The sequence below is a fragment of the Pseudophryne corroboree genome, chromosome 2, assembly GCF_028390025.1.
Source record: "Pseudophryne corroboree isolate aPseCor3 chromosome 2, aPseCor3.hap2, whole genome shotgun sequence".
Taxonomy (NCBI): domain Eukaryota; kingdom Metazoa; phylum Chordata; class Amphibia; order Anura; family Myobatrachidae; genus Pseudophryne; species Pseudophryne corroboree.
In genome coordinates this window covers 754,698,551-754,720,354 of record NC_086445.1, presented here as the reverse complement: position 1 = coordinate 754,720,354, position 21,804 = coordinate 754,698,551, and the positions used below count along the sequence as shown (strand labels likewise).

The window sequence follows — 21,804 nt, the reverse complement described above, 5'->3', positions numbered from 1 at the left end:
GAAGCAGTGTATATGGATTTGAGCGTAGTGTCAATCTTACAATCAGCCGGATCTTTTAACGCGGTACACCCAGGGACAGGTAAAACCACCTTCTTTGACAGTCTGGAAACAGATGCGTCAACTATGGGTGGGTTTTCCCATTTTTTTCTATGCTCCTCAAGGAAAGGAAAGGCAACCAAAACCCTCTTGGGGATCTGGAATTTTTTCTCCGGGTTCTCCCAGGATTTTTCAAATAAAGCATTTCATTCTTTAGATGCAGGGAAGGCTAGTGAGGCTTTCTTATTATCTGTGAAGTAAGCCTCCTCAACCTGTTCAGGAGTTGTGTCAGAAATGTTTAACACATCTCTAATAGCCTCAATCATGAGCTGCATCCCCTTAGCCAGGGATGCCGCCCCCCTCAGCTCATCCCCATCACCGTCAGCCGTGTCGGTATCCGTGTCATTTTGCATAATCTGGGCAAGTGCACGTTTTTGTGGGTATATGCTAGGGGATTTTGAAGGAATAGGGACAGAACCTGACCAAACTGCTATAGACTTCTTTAATACCTGAGTTTCAGTCTCAGTATGAGCTTTCCTAGTAGAGATCTGAGAGATCATTCCCTTAATAGAGGTCAACCACTCAGGCTCAGTAATAGGGATCTGAGACAAAACATTACATTCCTGTGCACATGGAATGGATTCCTCCTGAGAGGAAATATCCTCTGCAGCATAAGACACAGAGTCCCTAGACATGGCTATGTGAAAAACAAACACCCACACACACAGGAAAATGTCAAACACAGTTTCCCCCCAAGTATGCCACAGAGAAACAAAGAGCTTGGAGCCAGCACACACACAGCACTTCCAAAGGCAGATATATACAACTACCTGGCACTGACTGTGTACCTTAATAGACTACACAGTAATTTTACAGCCTCCCCCCCTTCTACAACCCCCTGGTACCGCACAGGCTAATGATCATCACCCTCAGGAGCTCAGTGTCCTGTCAGCGGAGATAGTGGCCATTAACTTCTCAGGGTTGGACACTACTCCCCCCCTAAGTTCCTCGATGCAAGTTTCTCACGTGGAAGGCTGTCACTTTGTTGACCTTAGCTTCTGCTCGACGGGTTCACTATCCAGCATGCATATTCTACGGCAGGATTGCCATGTCCAACATCTGTTAAGGCCCACTCTACTCGTAAAGTGGGGTCATCCTAGGCAGCTGCCCGGGGTGTCTCGGCTTTGCAGCTTTGCCGAGCGGCTACTTGGTCTGGGTCGAACACGTTTGCTAAGTTCTACAAGTTCGATACTTTTGCCTCTGAGGACCTAAAGTTTGGTCAATCAGTTCTGCAGGAGCCTCCGCGCTCTCCCTCCCGTTCTGGGAGCTTTGGTACATCCCCATGGTACTAATGTGGACCCAAGGATCCTCTAGGACGGAAGAGAAAATAGGATTTTAATTACCTACCGGTAAATCCTTTTCTCTTAGTCCGTAGAGGATGCTGGGCGCCCACCTAGTGCTTTGTTTTCCTGCAGTGGTTCTTTGGTTCAGTACTGCTTTGTTCTTAGTTAAGTACTGCATTATTACTTGGTTCAGTAATGTTATTCAGCTGTTGCTGAGTTTTTTCAAGCTAGTTAGCTTGGTTTGCCTTGTTTGTGTGAGCTGGTGTGAATCTCGCCACTCTCTGTGTAAAATCCTTCTCTCGAAGTTGTCCGTCTCCTCGGGCACAGTTTCTAGACTGAGTCTGGTAGGAGGGGCATAGAGGGAGGAGCCAGCCCACACTATTAAACTCTTAAAGTGCCAGTGGCTCCTAGTGGACCCTTCTATACCCCATGGTACTAATGTGGACCCCAGCATCCTCAAGGACGTAAGAGAAACCAAATTTGTATTTGTATATATACAGTAGTATGTTTACCAATGCATATATGTGAGCATTAATGTACTTATGTATATGTGATATGTGTATCTGGTATCTGTATGGATGTGTTCCTATACATATGAATGTATGTATTGTATATATATGTGTAGCTGTTATGTGTATGAGTGTCTATGAGGTATATGCAATTGCGGTCGAATTGCTGCAAATGTCGAAAAACGGGGCATTTTCGACAAAAAAAACCTGTCGAATTGGATTTGACAATGCAATACAGTACTTTTCGTCAAAAACCTGCCGTTTCAGATTCGACTTTTTGCAATTCGACATTTTTAAAATTCGACATGTCTGCAATGGTAAAAATGCGGCTTTTCGACAAAAGTATTTTCAATTGAAGAATGTTGATTCAACAACAGTGCTTTTCGACAGTCATTTCGTCAATTTCATTCCGCCTCATTTTGCTGTCGTGATCTAATAAAAATTTTTAAAAACATGTTTTTTGTGTGTGTTTTTTTGATTGCTAATAGCATATCTATTTATATTAGAAGGGATTATCTACTTGGTTTGTCTATTTAGGAGCCACAAGTATTATTTAATATATTTTTTTAAAGCATATATATTTTTTTTTACTGACTAAAATAATATGGAGAGATCATAGCAGGTTTTTCAGTGGGAAGGGGTGGGAATGGGTTAAAATGTCAGAAAAAAATGCGTGGGGTACCCTCTCCTAAGCATAATCAGCCTCGGGCTCTTTGAGCCGGTCCTGGTTGTAAAAATATTACATGGGATCCCCTGTATTTTAACAACCTGCACCGGGCTCTGCGTCCGGTCCTGGTGCCAAAAATACGGGGGACAAAACACGTAGGGGTCCCCCTATTTTTAACACCAGCACCAGACTCCACTAGTCAGAGAGATAATGCCCCAGCCGGGGGACACTTTTATATCAGTCCCTGCGGCCCTGGCATTAAATAACTAACTAGTCACCCCTGGCCAGGGTACCCTGGAGGAGTGGGGACCCCTTAAATCAAGGGGTCCCCCCCTCCAGCCACCTAAGGGCCAGGGTTGAAGCCCGAGGCTGTCCCCCCCATCCAAGGGCGGCGGATGGGGGGCTGATAGCCATGTCTCAGAAAAAAGAATATTGTTTTTTGTAGCAGAACTACAAGTCCCAACAAGCCTCCCCTGCAAGCTGGTACTTGGAGAACCACAAGTACCAGCATGTGGGGGGGAAACGGGCCCGCTGGTACTTGTAGTTCTACTACAAAAAAAATACCCAAATAAAAACAGTACACACACACCGTGACAGTATAACTTTATTACATACATGCACACCAACATACACACATACTTACCTATGTTGACACGAAGTGTCGGTCCCCTTGTCCACGTAGAATCCACGGGGTACCTGTAAATAAAATTATACTCACAACAATCCGGGGTAGATCGGTCCTCTTCTTAGTTTGTAATCAATGTACTTGCCAAAATAAAAAAACAGAAACCACGGACCACGCACTGAAAGGGGTCCCATGTTTACACATGGGACCCCTTTCCCCGACTGCCGGGACCCCCCGTGACTGCTGTCAAAGAGGGTCCCTTCAGCCAATCAGGGAGCGCCGCGCATAACTACTGTATGTTAATTGTTACAGACCTCTCATTTCCTTACAGTCCTCTCTAATTTTGTTAGATCCAATTTCCTAGCAAGTTGTGGGACCACAAATCAATGGTTTCTATATTCATGGCACCGGGATTAGGCGTAGGGCCTATAGGGCCAACAATTCTCCACACATCCCAATGTTGGTGCCTTGCTTCCCTCACCCCAGGCACACCAGGGATGGGTCTATAATTCCGTTTTCCCACCCAAATGTCACATCTGGCTGTAGAGTAAGCCGACCTAAAAGTCCTGTAGTCAGCCTCCCCCTCAAAAGCCAAGTCTCCACTGTTCAACATTAAAATATTGAGTTGTCTCAGTAGACTACCATCCAAGAAATCTGGGACCAAGTTCTCCTTCTCTAAACATCCAAAATAATCAGCTACAAGAGTTGGGGTACACAGGGGTTTCTCACTGCCCGTGCTTACCTCCTTCATTTCTGGCGGATTAGGAGGCATCATTTTCTCCACCATGGGAGGATTCACTGGACTTGGGAAACCAGTGCCAAATCCTAGGTGCAACTCTATTGGAATCTTGACTGTAGTACCCATGTTTATAGAAGGTTGCATTAGGTTACAGGATCACTCTGACTTTTTTCTCACCAATGTAACACATAATCCGACCCGGTGGCAACAACATACTGGTCTTCTTCAGTTCTTTTCCTGCCAGTCTAATTTCATTTGGGGCCTCGCCCAGCTGAACAAGCTGGGCAGCAAGGATGTCAGAGCAAGGACAGGCTCCCCTACTTCACTAGTGGGCACACTGTCCTCCACCTTGAACTCTTCTACCCTTTCCGACACTGTGGCTTCTTCCCCAAATGAAAGACGAGGTTGCAAGCAGCACCTCCTGATGTCCACCTGATCAGGGCAATTGTTCCCTGCTGATTCCATACTGTCCTCTCTGTGTCCTTCTCCCACGGAGGAGAGAAGGGGCTGCAGGTGGTGCTTCCTAGCATCCACCTGGTCGAGTTCAGCCTCCCTCAGTGTAGCATTCTGGGCAGACATTTCTTGGCACTCTATTACCAAGTCCTCATCTGCCAAGCTCACGAATGGGCAACGGTAACATAGTTCAGGCTGGCCACTTGTGTTTCCCTGTGACATTCCCCCAGGGGTGGGGGAAGGGGTTGCATACTGTATTTCCTAGCATCCACCTGGTGGGCGATGTCCTCCTCTGCATACTGCCAGTAACTACTCAGTTCCTCATCTGAAGGTCCGAAAAGGGGAAAAGGTATGCAGGCACTGGCTGGCTTGATGGATAGTTGATTTCTGTCCTCACTGCTTCATCTTCAGCCATCTGTTCATTGACATCTTGGGCCAATCAAAAAGCAAACTGAGAAACTTCACACAAGATCCACTCCTTAATTCAATGCAACATATAATACTGTGCAAAGTGTATTATTAAGGAAAAGGTTTATATGTAGATGTCCAACTACCTATTTTTTTAGAACAGGATCATTACAAATGGTAGCTCCTGTACATTCATTTAAGGTGGGTTGTTGGTGCTGCCCAGAGTCAGATGCATGGACAAAACCAGAGAAAAAGAAGACTCTTTTTATGGCGCACTCATTAATTGAAAAATGCTTATGTTCTGTGCACTGAGAGTAACAAATAAAATTTGAACTTCATTAGGTATGTATTAAAATTTGTAATAGGGGTCACAAAAAACTAGCATAAAAATCAGTTTGCAAGGTAGTGTAATATGTTAAATATCGTCACACAGTAGGCAGAATACAATTAATGATAATTCTAGATAAAATTTACTGTGGCCAATTTCCCCTACAATTGCCTACTTTGTTCGAAATTTGTATTTGGGTGGATGCTCTCGGGAGGAGATAGAACATAAAAGATAAATTTATGTTTTCTTTCTCTTGAACCAGTGTGAGTGGAGTACGCTGGATTGTCCACAAATAGCATCTCAATAAGATTGCAAGAATCACCTACATTCCCCTGTGGTTTTTTTTGTGTAACAAAAATAAATACTACACATTTGGTTTTATTTTATTTTTCGGTCCACATTTATCTGGGATAAATTCTGTACACCACTGAAGAAACCAAGTGAGGGGAGGAGAGAAAAAAAGATTGTAATGGACTGACTTATGAACACCAACCAAAGGAATGTATTGTATGCAGCTTTATATATGTGACTTAGGATACTAGCGCCTTTGTGTACTGATCGGCTACATTCTGTGTATGATTGTATGTTTTCTGATTACGGCTACAGTCAGGTCGTAGCCTTTCATATTCAGGCAGCTCCAGCGCCAACAGGGAAGAACCTTTGTACTGAATTTTTTTAATTGTTTCTTTTTGATCAGTGTCATTTTCATTTGGGCAACAGACCCACAGTCTGACCTATTTCTGTGCTGATACCAGTAGTCATGGTACGTGAGCACATCAGCCATATACTGTATAAGATAAGAAGTAGTACCCGCTTGTTTGCTAGTGCCAACAGATGCACACTCAACTCTTCATAGAACCAGTCCTTTTTATGTCATGACATAAAGTGTTTACAGTATATCACAGAGCACCCCTGGAGCCCAACATTTATTTGTAAGGCATGCCACAGTATAACTGTGTCTCTGCAACATATCACTGCCAAAATTGCAAAGTCGATGAGTACGGCACATTTGTAAGACATATTGGAAATAAGAAAGTATAAAAAAAAATAAGAATTTACTCACCGGTAATTCTATTTCTCGTAGTCCGTAGTGGATGCTGGGGACTCCGTAAGGACCATGGGGAATAGCAGGCTCCGCAGGAGACTGGGCACTCTAAAGAAAGATTTAGTACTATCTGGTGTGCACTGGCTCCTCCCTCTATGCCCCTCCTCAAGACCTCAGTTAAATAAACTGTGCCCGGAAGAGCTGACATTACAAGGAAAGGATTTTGGAATCCAGGGTAAGACTCATACCAGCCACACCAATCACACTGTACAACTTGTGATAAACTTACCCAGTTAACAGTATGAACAACAACTGAGCATCACTCAACCGATGCTACATAACCATAACCCTTTGTTAAGCAATAACTATATACACGTATTGCAGAAAGTCCGCACTTGGGACGGGCGCCCAGCATCCACTACGGACTACGAGAAATAGAATTACCGGTGAGTAAATTCTTATTTTCTCTAACGTCCAAGTGGATGCTGGGGACTCCGTAAGGACCATGGGGATTATACCAAAGCTCCCAAACGGGCGGGAGAGTGCGGATGACTCTGCAGCACCGAATGGGCAAACACCAGGTCCTCCTCAGCCAGGGTATCAAACTTTTAGAACTTTGCAAATGTATTTGAACCCGACCAAGTAGCAGCTCGGCAAAGCTGTAATGCCGAGACCCCTCGGGCAGCCGCCCAAGAAGAACCCACCTTCCTTGTGGAATGGGCTTTTACTGATTTTGGATGCGGCAATCCAGCCGCAGAGTGAGCCTGCTGAATCGTGTTACAGATCCAGCGAGCAATGGTTTGCTTTGAAGCAGGAGCACCCAGCTTGTTGGATGCATACAGGATAAACAGCGAGTCAGTTTTCCTGACTCCAGCCATCCTGGCAACATAGATCTTCAAAGCCCTGACTACATCAAGCAACTTGGAATCCTCCAAGTCACGAGTAGCCGCAGGCACCACAATGGGTTGGTTCAGATGAAAAGATGACACCACCTTTGGCAGAAACTGCGGACGAGTTCGCAATTCTGCCCTGTCCATATGGAAAATCAGATAGGGGCTTTTCAATGACAAAGCCGCCAATTCTGACACACGCCTAGCTGAGGCTAGGGCCAACAGCATGACCACTTTCCACGTGAGATACTTTAGCTCCACCGTCTTAAGTGGCTCAAACCAGTGGGATTTCAGGAAAGCCAAGACCACGTTAAGATCCCAAGGTGCCACCGGTGGCACAAAAGGGGGTTGAATATGCAGCACTCCCTTAACCTCAGGCAGTGAAGCCAGTTCTTTTTGAAAGAAAATGGATAGGGCCGAAATCTGGACCTTTATGGACCCTAATTTTAGGCCCATAGTCACACCTGACTGTAGGAAGTGCAGGAATCGACCCAGCTGGAATTCCTCTGTAGGGGCCTTCCTGGCCTCACACCAAGCAACCTATTTTCGCCATATACAGTGATAATGTTTTGCTGTCACGTCCTTCCTAGCCTTTATCAGCGTAGGAATAACTGCTTCCGGAATGCCCTTTTCTGCTAGGATCCGGTGTTCAACCGCCATGCCGTCAAACGCAGCCGCGGTAAGTCTTGGAACAGACAGGGCCCTTGTTGTAACAGGTCCTGTCTGAGAGGCAGAGGCCATGGGTCCTCTGTGAGCATTTCTTGCAATTCCGGGTACCAAGTCCTTCTTGGCCAATCCGGGACAATGAGTATTGCTCTCACTCCTCTTTTTCTTACAATTCTCAGCACCTTTGGTATGAGAGGAAGAAGAGGAAACACATAGACCGACTGGAACACCCACGGTGTTACTAGTGCGTCCACAGCTATCGCCTGAGGGTCCCTTGACCTGGCGCAATATCTTTTTAGCTTTTTGTTGAGACGGGACGCCATCATGTCCACCTGTGGCAGTTCCCATCGATTTGCAATCTGCGTGAAGACTTCTTGATGAAGTCCCCACTCTCCCGGGTGGAGGTCGTGCCTGCTGAGGAAGTCTGCTTCCCAGTTGTCCACTCCCGGAATGAACACTGCTGACAGTGCTAGTACGTGATTCTCCGCCCACCGAAGAATCCTGGTGGCTTCTGCCATTGCCACCCTGCTTCTTGTGCCGCCCTGGCGGTTTACATGGGCCACTACCGTGATGTTGTCTGACTGAATCAGCACTGGTTGGTTTCGAAGCAGAGGCTCCGCTTGACTCAGGGCGTTGTATATGGCCCTTAGTTCCAGGATATTGATGTGCAGACAAGTCTCCTGACTTGACCACAACCCTTGGAAGTTTCTTCCTTGAGTGACTGCCCCCCACCCTCGGAAGCTTGCATCCGTGGTCACCAGGACCCAGTCCTGTATGCCGAATCTGCGGCCCTCGAGGAGGTGAGCACCTTGTAGCCACCACAGAAGAGACATCCTGGCCCTGGGGGACAGGGTGATCATCCGATGCATCTGAAGATGCGATCCGGACCACTTGTCCAGCAGATCCCACTGAAAGAAACTCGCATGGAACCTGCCGAAGGGAATGGCTTCGTATGACGCCACCATCTTTCCCAGGACTCGTGTGCAGCAATGCACCGACACCTGTTTTGGCTTTAGGAGGTCTCTGACCAGAGTCACGAGCTCCTGAGCCTTCTCCTCCGGGAGAAACACCTTCTTCTGGTCTGTGTCCAGAATCATGCCCAGGAAGGGCAGACGCGTCGCAGGAATCAGCTGCGACTTTGGAATGTTCAGAATCCAGCCGTGCTGACGCAACACTTCCTGAGAGTGTGCTACGCTGATCAGCAACTGCTGCCTGGACCTCGCCTTTATGAGGAGATCGTCCAAGTATGGGATAATTGTAACCCCTTGCTTCCGAAGGAGCACCATCATTTCCGCCATCACCTTGGTAAAAACTCTCGGTGCCGTGGACAGGCCAAACGGCAACGTCTGGAATTGGTAATGACAGTCCCGTACCACAAACCTGAGGTACTCCTGATGAGACGGATAAATGGGGACATGCAAGTAAGCATCCTTGATGTCCAGAGACACCATAAAATCCCCTTCCTCCAGGCTTGCAATGACCGCTCTGAGCGATTCCATTTTGAACTTGAATTTCTTCAGATAAATGTTCAGGGATTTTAAATTTAAAATGGGTCTGACCGAACCGTCCGGTTTCGGTACCACAAACATAGTGGAGTAGTAGCCCCTTCCCCGTTGAAGGGGGGGAACCTCTACCACCACCTGCTGGAGAAAAAGTTTGTGAATTGCCTCCAACACTATCTCCCTTTCCATGGGGGAAGTTGGTAAGGCCGATTTTAGGTAACGGTGAGGGGGCATCACCTCGAATTCCAGCTTGTATCCCTGAGACACAATTTGTATAGCCCAAGGATCCACCTGTGAGCGAACCCACTGGTGGCTGAAATGTCGGAGACGCGCCCCCACGGCTCCTGGCTCCGCCTGTGGAGCCCCAGCGTCATGCGGTGGATTTAGTGGAAGCCGGGGAAGACTTTTGTTCCTGGGAACTAGCTGCATGGTGCAGCTTTTTTCCTTTACCCCTGCCTCTGGCAAGAAAGGACGCACCTTTGACCTTCTTGCTCCTCTGAGAACGAAAGGACTGCATTTGGTAATACGGTGCTTTCTTAGGTTGTGGAGGGACATAAGGCAAGAAATTTGACTTCCCAGCCGTAGCTGTGGAAACTAGGTCCGAGAGACTGTCCCCAAACAATTCCTCACCCTTATAAGGTAAAACCTCCATGTGTTTTTTAGAGTCGGTATCCCCTGTCCATTGCCGAGTCCATAAGACCCTTCTGGCAGAAATAGACAATGCGTTAACTCTAGAGCCCAGCAGGCAAATGTCCCTCTGGGCATCCCGCATATATAGGACCGCGTCCTTGATATGTGCCAGGGTCAGTAGAACAGTGTCCCTGTCCAGGGTATCTAACTCCTCAGACAGAGAATCCGTCCATGCAGCTACCGCACTACACATCCAGGCCGAAGCAATTGCTGGCCTCAGCAGTGTGCCAGAATGTGTATAAACAGACTTCAGGATAGCTTCCTGCTTTCTATCCGCAGGATCCTTTAGGGCGGCCGAATCCGGAGACGGCAGGGCCACCTTCTTAGACAAGCGTGTCAACGCCTTGTCTACCCTAGGGGAGGATTCCCAGCGTAACCTGTCCGTTGGCGGAAAGGATACGCCATAAGTAATCTCTTGGAAACTATCACCTTCCTGTCAGGGGAATCCCACGCTTTTTCACATAATTCATTTAATTCATGTGAAGGGGGAAAAGTCACTTCATGCTTTTTCTCCCCATACATATAAATCCTCTTGTCAGGGACAGGATTTTCCTCAGAAATGTGTAATACATCCTTCATTGCTACAATCATGTAGCGGATGGCTTTAGTCATTTTAGGCTGCAACTTTGCCTCATCGTCATCGACACTGGAGTCAGATTCCGTGTCGACATCTGTGTCAACTATCTGGGATAGTGTGCGCTTTTGAGACCCTGACGGCCTCTGCGCTGTAGGATCAGGCATGGGTTGAGACCCTGACTGTCCCCCGGTTACAGTTGTATCCAATCTGTTATGCAAGGAGTTTACATTATCATTTAACACCTTCCACATATCCATCCAATCAGGTGTCGGCACCGTCGGCAGCGACACCACACTCAGCTGCACTTGTTCTGCCTCCACGTATCCTTCCTCATCAAACATGTCGACACAGGCGTACCGACATACAGCACACACACAGGGAATGCTCTGACTGAGGACAGGACCCCACAAAGGCTTTTGGGGAGACAGAGAGAGAGTATGCCAGCACACACCCCAGCGCTATATAACCCAGGGATTACACTGTACCTTAGTGTTTACCCTGTAGCTGCTGTTAATATATATACTGCGCCTAAATTTATGTGCCCCCCCTCTCTTTTTTACCCTTTAATGCACCTGTATACTGCAGGGGAGAGCCTGGGGAGCGTCCTTCCAGCGGAGCTGTGAAGAGAAAATGGCGCTGGTGTGCTGAGGAAGAAGGCCGCGCCCCCTCAGCGGCGGGCTTCTGTCCCGCTTTAATGTGTAAAAAATGGCGGGGGCTCGGGCATATATACAGTCCCAGACTGTATATATGTCTCTTTGCCAAAAAGGTACTTAATTGCTGCCCAGGGCGCCCCCCCTGCGCCCTGCACCTTACAGTGACCGGAGTGTGCGGTGTGCTGTGGGAGCAATGGCGCACAGCTGCAGTGCTGTGCGCTACCTTAAGTGAAGACAGGAGTCTTCAGCCGCCGATTTCGATGTCTTCATGCTTCTGCTGCTTCTGTTCTTCTGGCTCTGCGAGGGGGACGGTGGCGCGGCTCCGGTAACGGACGATCAAGGTTAGGTACCTGTGTTCGATCCCTCTGGAGCTAATGGTGTCCAGTAGCCTAAGAAGCGCTACCTAGCTGCCGTGAGTAGGTTTGCTTCTCTCCCCTCAGTCCCTCGTAGCAGAGAGTCTGTTGCCAGCAGAAGCTCTCTGAAAATAAAAAACCTAACAAAATACTTTCTTTTCTAGCAAGCTCAGGAGAGCCCACTAGGAGCACCCAGCTCGGCCGGGCACAGATTCTAACTGAGGTCTGGAGGAGGGGCATAGAGGGAGGAGCCAGTGCACACCAGATAGTACTAAATCTTTCTTTAGAGTGCCCAGTCTCCTGCGAAGCCCGCTATTCCCCATGGTCCTTACGGAGTCCCCAGCATCCACTAGGACGTTAGAGAAAGTTGTTTTGGAATTACAAGCAGCATTTGAAATTACATTACAGACTTCACGCATGCGCAATGGCGTTTTTTCAAAAGCAACACCTGGTGGATGAACACGAGTATTGCACTCGCTGGATGCTCAATATTTTACACTGCGACTGCATACGCCACCCTGCGACGAAAAATTCCACCCTGCAGCCAGGCACAGGCATATATGCGACTAGTTTTTCCCACTACATGCCATACGGCGGTAAGATGAGCATGGCTACAACTGTATGTGCCACATATAGTGTAATAAATCCAAGAGAAATTAAACTTATAATTTCCTGCACCCACGGTTTTTCTTTTGCGTAGTGATTGTAGTAGTGGTGGTAGGGAGGTGCGGGTAATGCATAATTTTACACCTGGATCCGCCACTTGCTGGTTATGCCTATTTTGTACAATAGAGCATTACAGCAAAGAATCAAGAACCACACTAGTAAAAGAGCCTACAGTGTTTATGATCCATCACATATTTTTTTTTTAAACTCTTTATTTATACCAGGAGAGACAAAAAGTCAGACAATACCGACATGGTTGTACAATAAAGGGTGAAAATCAGTCTCCATGGAATTTTTTTGTACAAATAATTTTGATCGTATTTAACAAACAAAGATGTCCCCTATGTGGGGACCATATGCATAAAAGAGAAAAAAACAGGGAAGAGGAAAGAGAGAGGAGGGGGGAGCAGGAAGAAAAAGAAGAGGGGCAGATGCAGAAAAAAGAACAGAGCCGATCTATGCCAGGAGGAGGAAAGAACATCAAATGTTTCTGAGAATGGTGTATACTCATTACAATATCGATATAGACATTCGAGCTAGATATCACTCAATAACAAATGAGGATCATGGAGGGCATAACGGCGCCCGGAGGGAGGATCCAGGTACAGCGTGGCCAGGAGCTCAGAGCATGGGGACAAAAGAGCGGTGTGAGCATCAAATTGGGGGAGACATCATAAGCAACCAGGGGCCCCAAACTAGTTCAAATTTGTGGGGACAGTCATGTAGATAATAAGTTATCTTTTCCATAGTAACAACGAACCAAATATAATTATTCAAAGCTGGAATAGTAGGAGCAGCGGAGGTCTTCCACTTTTTAGCAATTAATGATTTAGCAGCCACCAATATATGGGAAAACAGTTTATTCAAAAGAGGGTCAAGATCTGGATGTGGACGGGCCAATAAAAACATCCACGGGTCCAGTTCGAGTGCTAAACCAGATAGGGAGTTTAGTATATCGAGTACCCTATTTCAGAAGTGAACAATACGTGGACATGTCCACCAAATATGGAAGAGAGTTCCACGTTGACCGCATCCCCGCCAACAAACCGGGGTGGCAGAAGGGAACATCCTAGATAGTTTGTCTGGGGTGTAATACCACCTATAATACAGTTTATAGGATGTCTCCTTGAGTCGGGTAGAGGTAGAGCTTTTAGCAATACCCTCCCGAACTTCCTCCCAACAGGCATCGTCTGGTGGGGGACCCAGGTCCCTTTCCCACTCCCGCTCATGGCGAGTCTGCGGCCCCGAAGAAACTCCAACCAACATAGAATAGATCAGCGAAATTATCCCTCTACATATGGGTTTTGTAGTGCATAGAGACTCAAAAGAGGTAAGATCCCGCAGAGCGTCAGCTTGGGGCAGGGAGAGAAGAAAATGACGGAGCTGAAAATATTCAAAAAAGGGAGGGGATAGCGAGGAAAACTTACATTTGATATCGTCTATTGACATCCAATGGCCCTGTAGAGAGATATCATGCGCCACATGGATCCCGGCACCAAACCAGGTTGTGAACCGATAGGGTGAAATCCCAACGGGGAAATCAGGGTTGTCCCAGAGGGGTGTGAGAGGGGAGCATGAGGAGGACAGATTATATTTCGTAAGAGATTTATGCCAAATAGAGAGATGGAATTTAAGAGAAGGAGAGGAGTTCGTTAGAGTGAGCTGATATGGTTTGCCCAGACCCCACAGCGAAGCCAATGAGCGAAGTCCCAAAGAAAGAGCTGAAAAGTCCAACCAGGCAATAGAGCCACGGGGCGCAAAGGAGGCCACCATTTGACTTAGATGGCTGGCCAAGTAATAAAATTTAACATCGGGGAATCCTCGGCCTCCCTCCAAGCGAGGGAGCCGGAGCACAGTAAAGGCTATCCGTGGGGGTTTGTCGTTCCAGACAAACTTCGCGAATGAGGCCTGGGCATCCCTAAGAACCCTCTCGGGAACCCTCACAGGTAGAGTTTGAAAAAGGTAGAGAAGTTGTGGCATGACTGTCATTTTGAGAGCAATGATCCTACCCAGCCAGGATATAATATGTGTTCTCCATCTTGCCAGATCAGATTTAATCTTGGTCAACAGTCGCGGGAAATTTTCAGAGTACAGGGAATTATAGTGAGAAGTGATATAAACACCAAGATACTTAATCTTAGTGGTCTGCCATCAAAGGTCATAGGAGGACTGCAGGGAGCGTTTGAGATCTCCAGGTACATGTAATAACATACTGTAGCTTCGGATTTAATGAAATTTATTTTATAGCCCGACAGGGAACCATATTCCTCTATAATCCGATATAGGACAGGGAGAGAAGACTGCGGCTGAGTAAGAGACAACAATACATCGTCTGCAAAGAGCGAAATCTTAGACTCCTGCAAGCCCACATTCACTCCCCTAATTCCGTCAGAGTTTCTTATCACAGCGGCCAGGGGTTCAATGACCATGGCAAACACTAGGGGGGAGAGAGGACACCCCTGTCTCGTGCCATTGGATAGCGGGAAAGGAGGGGATAATATTCCGTTAGTGAGGACCTTAGCTATAGGGGAGGAGTATAGGGCAGAGACTCCCGTCAAAAATTCCGCTGATATCCCAAACGCCTGTAGTGTCTGAAATAAAAAAGGCCATGAAATACGATCAAACGCCTTTTCAGCGTCGAGAGAAAGGATAATGGACGGGGTTTGTCTGCAATTCAACAATTGGATAAGGTCGATCGCTCTCCTAGTGTTGTCCCTGGCCTGAAGTCCAGGGATGAATCCCACCAGGTCATAATGTATCAGACCCGGGAGTACACCATTGAGGCGAGTAGCCAAAATTTTTGCATAGAGTTTGATATCCAAATTCAATAGGGATATCGGCTGATAGCGCAATTTCGAGGATCCCTGCCCTCTTTGTGGATAACTATAACCCTGGCCTCCAGGATATTACTCGGGAAAGGGGTGCCATGAAGTACAGCATTAAACAGTACCCTGAGATGGGGGACCAAAATGGAGGCAAATTTTTTATAGTAGGAGGCCGTAAAGCCATCAGGACTCGGAGCTTTAGAAGATTTGAAATTCTTCAGAACGGCAGGTATTTCTTCATCGGTTATATCCTTGTTCAGCTCCGAAGAGTCGAATTCAGACAGCCGAGGGAGATTAGCCCGATGCAAGAACTATGATATTAAGGCATCTGGGGGACCGGGGCCTGAGTCAGCTGGGTTTAAATTATAGAGCTTAGTATAATAGTCCCGGAACACCCTATTTATACCCTCTGGGGCATGTGTGACCCCACCAGACTCGGTGTGCACCGCCGGGAAATTATTCCGTGACCGCTGTGCTCTAAGGCGGGATGCCAGGATTTTATCGGCTTTGTCACCCTTCTCATAAAAGGTCTGATTAAGCCTCTGGAGAGTCTTTGCCGTACGCTCTGAAATAGATAGCGAGACCGCAGACCGCACTTGCAGTAAGGACTCTAAGTTGGAAGGGGTAGGGGAGAGTTTATGTTGACGTTCAAGGGTCTGAAGTTTGGTGGAAAGGGAAAGGAAGCTAGCTTCCTGGGACTTTTTAAACCTGGACGCCTGACTATTCAAATGGCCACATAAAACAGCCTTATGTGCCTCCCATAGGGTAATAGGTGAAGTCTCCGGAAGGTTGTTAAGTAAAAAGTAATCAGTGAGGCAGCATTTAATCTGGTTAGTAAATTCTGGACTATGTAATAGAGAATCATTCAACCGCCATGAGGCAGGAGGGGGACGGGGGGCAATAGAATGGAGATCAACCGTGATCGGGCAGTGGTCGGACCATATCATAGGGAGTATACTAGTAGATTTAAGTTTAGAGGACAGGTCACGGCTGAGTAGGATCATGTCTATCCTAGAATAGGACTTATGTACAGAAGAGAAAAAAGTACTCTAGTCAGAGGGTCAGTTAGCCTGAAAGAGTCAAATAGCAACTGGAGTTTCAAAAGGTCTAGCAGGGCAAGAGATGCCGATGACTGGTGTGTAGGGGTAGAAGAACGAGGAGAGAGAGGGGAGGATCTATCCAACGAAGCGTCAAGCACTTCATTAAAATCCCCTGCCACTATGACTTCCCCTCTACAGAGTCTAGTCAAATGTACATTTAACCTCCTAAAGAATGCGGCCTGATTCTGGTTTGGTGCATAGACATTTTCAAGGGTACATAGGATGTCATTTAGTTTCCAAATAAGAATGAGCCATCTACCTGATTTATCTACATGACTGTCCACCAATTCAAACGTAAGGTGGGCCGCTATCAAAATGGAGACCCCCCCTTTTCTTGTGTGTAGCATCACATGCATGAAAAGTAAGAGGGTAGGCTTTAGACTTTAAATCAGGGTGGAGGGATTTCTTAAAGTGGGTTTCTTGTAGGAAAACTAAATCGCCCTTGGCCTGTTTAAGGGAGAGAAAAAGCTTGGTGCATTTGTGAGGGCTGTTCAAACCGTTAACATTGTGGGAATAGATTATAAGAGCCATGACCAGCGAGTTTTCGAAATGCCTCACCACCTCCCTCCGGACACCGCAGCCCTGTAACAAACCAAAGCAAAAACACTGTAAATACCCATGGCAATCGGCGGACATTTCTACACATCTGAACACAGGAACAGGGGAAACAAGACACGGGAAGAGTAGGGGAGAGGAGAAGATTGGAGACCAGAAAGAACTACATCTGGCCTAACGTGCCGGTTAGGGAAAAACAGAAAGGGGTCACTAAGTGACAACAACCGGACTCGGGTATAAGACCCAACTATGGGGACGTGGCCTGGCCGGGCCAGGTGCATCAAGAGCAGCGGACACTTACCATCGTGTGTCCTGAGTCTAGGGACCAATGTTAAGGGGATAAGAGATTAAAAAACTGTTCCTAAATCCCGCTACCATATAGGACCACTAGTAAGATAATAGTGACTATCCAAAACTGAAACAAATATTACCATAGGCGAAGGATAGCACTAGCAAACGGCAAATAAAACAAAAGGTGTCAGTTCCAGTACTGAAGGATACATTTCCCAGAAGGGGAGCCTCAGCCCTATAGCCTCCCTGCATACACAGCTACGGTAATAGAAGCAAAGCGGCTAGGAGTATACGCCAGATATAAGGGAAGTCGGGCCAGTAGTGGAACGGAAAAAGAGAGAAAGTACATCTCTACAAAATAAACATGCGGTGAAGTAACACATTATAGAAATTAAATAATAATTAAACACGTAAGGCATCAGGTGGGGGTCCAGCAGAGGCAGACTTCCGTGCAGAGGGTACTCGCGACCAGTCTTGATTCAGAGACCGTCTCGGAATGGCAGTCGACTCTATGGAAGATGCTTTGCACGTCCGCCGTGGAGACACAGACAAGGCCGGAGGCGGGGAAAGACCCAGGTCACGTAAGAGTCCTTTAGCTTCGGCTAGATCCCTGGCCGAGTGGAGGCGGCTGTGATGCCATACCAGAATGCAAAAGGGGAAACCCCATCTATAGCGAATGCCATTGTCCCGGAGAGCCGAGGTAATGGGTCAGAATTCTTTCTTTTTAAGCAGGGTGCTAGGTGCAATATCTTGGAATATTTGGAGAGAATGTCCCAGGAACTCCAGCTTGGAGAGCTTCCTAGCCTCCCTGAGCAGGTACTCTTTAGCCGAATAGTAATGGCATCGCAGAATAACATCTCTGGGCTGAGTTGAATCCTGACAGCGAGGGCGGAGTGCCCTATGGGCCATATCCAACAAGAGTTGATCTACTGGAGTTGAGGGCGACAGGTGCACAAACAGTTTCTTAAGGTAATCGTGTAGGGACGTCATATCAACGGCCTCAGGGACACCTCGGATACGCAGATTATTTCGTCACGCCCTATTATCCTGGTCTTCTTGGCGTTCTAGGATTAGTTGCATTTCCTGCTTCAGACCTTGAATTTCATCCCCCACGCCCTGGTGGAAGGTAACCACCTCATCCATTTTAGACTCTAAGTGGTCCGTTCTGTCTCCAAGATCGGTAACGTCAGCCTTAAGAGAGGCTATGGCCGTATGCACCTCCGCCTGCACCGCCTGTACTGATTTCCTCGTCTCCTGAATTTCACGGAAAAGCCTTTGCAGATCTTTCCGGGTCAGTGGGGAATGATCTGAGTCCTCTGAATCCTATATATCAGGCAGCGAGGGAGCCCCCTGTCCTGGAGATTTAGCATTTGAGTAAGCAAATTTTTTCATGCTCTGGCTCAAATCCGTTCCATGTTGCTTTTTGTTACTTCTGGGTATGGTGGAACGTACGTGTAGAACAGCTTGAATAGACAATTATGACATAGGAGGTCCCCGGACTCAGGGCAGGATTCTGCGGATGACATGACTGGGAAAGTCGGCTCTCTCAGGCAGCTTGTATCAAACAATAAAGCCACCAGTAGATGTAGCTCCAGCTGCAATTATCATATATGAAGCAAGGCAGCCAAGGCAAAGCAAAAAAAAAAAAAAAACAGTAGTAGCAGCAGAGGCTCTAAGGGGGGATCCTCACTGATAGGCAGCGCCGTGGCGCAGTGCGGACCGGTCCCCAACGGTGGTAAATTTATAGGAGGGGTTCAGTTAAAGCCAGGATAGGGAAATATACGGTGGGGGATGGAGATCTCCTCTCTCTAACCCCACAGCTTCACCCCCAGTACTCCCAAGCGGCAGGAGACAGCGCCAGCAAGATGGAGGGTCCCAGCCACGGACCAGCTGGAGGCCAGGTCACCTCTCCATGATCGCCAGCCAGTGGGAGAGGCAGGAGCTCCGTAGTGCCCTTTTCCAAAATGGCCGCCAGCGTCAGGAGAGGACAGAGCTTCCAGGGCCCAGCGCCTCACAGGTAAAGTCGATCGGGTGTCAGGGGTAGAGGAACGGGAGGCGCCTGGATTGTGTTGCAGGAGGGAGCACCTCCCAGCCAGCTACGGAGGCGTCCGGTCTGAATGCGGGCTTTCGGGAGCGCGGGGCGGCTGCCGCCGTCACTATATGTCCCGGCTCGGCGGGTGGAAATAGGCCTCTGGACTGGACGTAGTAAACGGAGCTCTCTTTTCCGCTCCACCAGGCGCACATAGAGGGGGCAATCAGTGCAGCGTAGAGGTGGAGGGAGCCGGACACAGCAGGAGGCCGGGCGGAGGAGATATAGAAGTGATTCCCACAGCGGGGAACTCCTGGCACCGGCCGTAGTAAACACTGAGCCCCCGGCTTCTGGTGGGTGTGCAGGCCCCAACCCGCAAGGAGGCAGGAGGCCCCCTCCGGCTCCGGGACCTCACACACCAGGTACAGGGGGGATAGGGGCGGGATGTAGGGAGAGCTAAATAGGCGCTGTAATAAGGCGAATAGAAACACTTTAGGAGGCTGAGTGAGGGAGCTCCCCACAGACACGTCCTCCCTGCTTGCCTGCCATGCCACGCCCCCGATCCATCACATTTTAACTTATTATGAATAGAGATGAACGGGTTCGGATTTACCCAAATCTCCATATTGGCTATCGGACGTGTTTTGGTTAGCCAATAAGAAAAATCCAGAAAATGAGAAATGCCGATAATTCTGGCGTAAAGCACTGAGTAAATCCGAACCCGCTCATCTCTAATTATGAATGATCTTTAATCAATGCCATTTGCAGCAATAACAGATTAAGTAATTGAGCAATTTAACAACACACTGTTACTGGGACAAAAACTGATAAGAGGCTATGACAACAAAAATGTCTATACTAAAGTGGTAACTATTGCTATCAATTTACATCCTGGATGTATCCTCGCCATCAGGCATGTGCAGCAATAACAAAAAGGAAGGAGCTTTATAAATAGCACAATCGCAATGTCCCCATATAGTGCATGGTATGGGGAAACAGTGTGCTCCACTTTTGTCATTCTATTTGAATATCTTCATTAAATTCTAACTAAAGGAATTCTCACTGGACTTTTCCAAATCATGCAAAACCTTAAAAGGAAGCATTAAACTCTTTTTTTTTATGTATTTTTTACATTTGGCAAAATGTGTAAAACAGATCAAAAAGGGTTTATTTTGTACATAAAAACAAAATATCTGTAAATAAATACAGCATCTTAAAAGGTACTGCTCATTGGGGGTAATTCTGAGTTGATCGCAGCAGCAAGTTTGTTAGCAATTGGGCAAAACCAAGTGCACTGCAGGGGGTGCAGATATAACATGTGCAGAGAGAGTTAGATTTGGGTGGGTTATTTTGTTTCTGTGCAGGGTAAATACTGGCTGCTTTATTTTTACACTGCAATTTAGATTTCAGTTTGAATACACCACACCCAAATCTATCTCTCTCTGCACATGTTATATCTGCCCCCCCTGCAGTGCACATGGTTTTGCCCAACTGCTAAAAATATTCCTGCTGCGATCAACTTGGAATTACCCCCATTGTCTTGTCTCTAATATCAATGAAGTGTTTCGCATACACTTGGACCTACTGTAAAACTGTAACATACTGTATGCCCAAAATCAGAAGTCTGCTTGCTACTGACCATAATTATTTTAAATCGCTGATATTGGGTATATGCTGCACAGCGGTTACCTGGCATCTACAAAAGATGCTAGAGCATGTTCATAACCAACAAAGATATTAGAAGTCATACATTTTCAGCCTAAAATACTTATAACAGTGTATTATTCACTGCAATATAGTACCTGGTTTTCCAATGCTTTTAGCTTTTTTTCTTTTTTGGAAATTTCACTTTCAGTGTTTCTTTTCTAACAAGAAGAAAACATTAATTATGTTAAAACAACCAGTACTCTAATTGTGCTTTTTTAAAATTGAGTGGTCTATTTACTAAGCCTTGGATGGAGATAAAGTGGACGGAGATAAAGTATCTGCCAATCAGATCCTAACTGCCATTTTTCAAACCCAGCCTGTGACAGTACTTTATCTCCATCCACTTTATCTCCACCCAAGGCTTAGAAAATAGACCCCTGAATTATTAATATTTTCTCTACAGATTTTTAGGATTTTTTTTTACATTGACACCCATTGGGGCTAATGCAGACTGAGAAATACATCAGTTAGTGCAGTGAATTTTATGCAAATTCAGTCTGTGCATGCCCAGAGACCTGTCCATATGCATAGATTTGCTAGATTCTGCCACTTGTGCACGCTTGGATATGGAAATGCAGGTCAGGGGTAGGAAGAGGCACTCTAATACAGGTAAGTAGAGTAAGGGCTTGTTCCCTTCCCTGCTAACAAATGCAGATTGACACACAGATATGTACAGTATACTACTTTTGAAGCCATATAATTTGCTGGTGCCTGTTGGTAGTTCAAATACACAATGATGATGATGATGATGATCACTAGCGGCAGCAAATTATTTATGTTAATAATTGCAAATGTACCACTGATACCTAAAGAATCTCTCATTGATTTTGGGTCTGAATCATGTTTCTATGTAAAGCTACAAAAGCAAGTAACTTTGTGTCTAGAACAAACCATGTTGCCATTCAAGAGGAGTAGTACTGTAACTAGGGTGATGCTGGCACACAAAACATGTACTGTTATGTCGGAGAACCACTGGTAGCACCCGCAGGGCCGCACCACACTATCGTCCACTCCTTTTATGCCACAGTCCAGCAGCTCTCCCACCACTAACTGCAGTGCTTCCTGTGCTGGGGTGCACCTTCTCGCACCATTACATACATTACAGATATCTCGGCAGCACTGCAGCTGCTCGCCCACATGATCCGCT

General features: G+C 46.9%; 1 protein-coding gene across 1 annotated transcript in view; it reads right to left on the bottom strand.

The window, feature by feature from the left end:
• SYCP1 (synaptonemal complex protein 1) overlaps positions 1-21,804 on the bottom strand; it is a 1,049,791-nt gene that overhangs the window by 99,989 nt on the left and 927,998 nt on the right. The window contains exon 23 of the mRNA XM_063955446.1: positions 20,753-20,815. Coding sequence (XP_063811516.1) covers positions 20,753-20,815 — 63 coding nt within the window. The remainder of the gene's footprint in view (positions 1-20,752; positions 20,816-21,804) is intronic.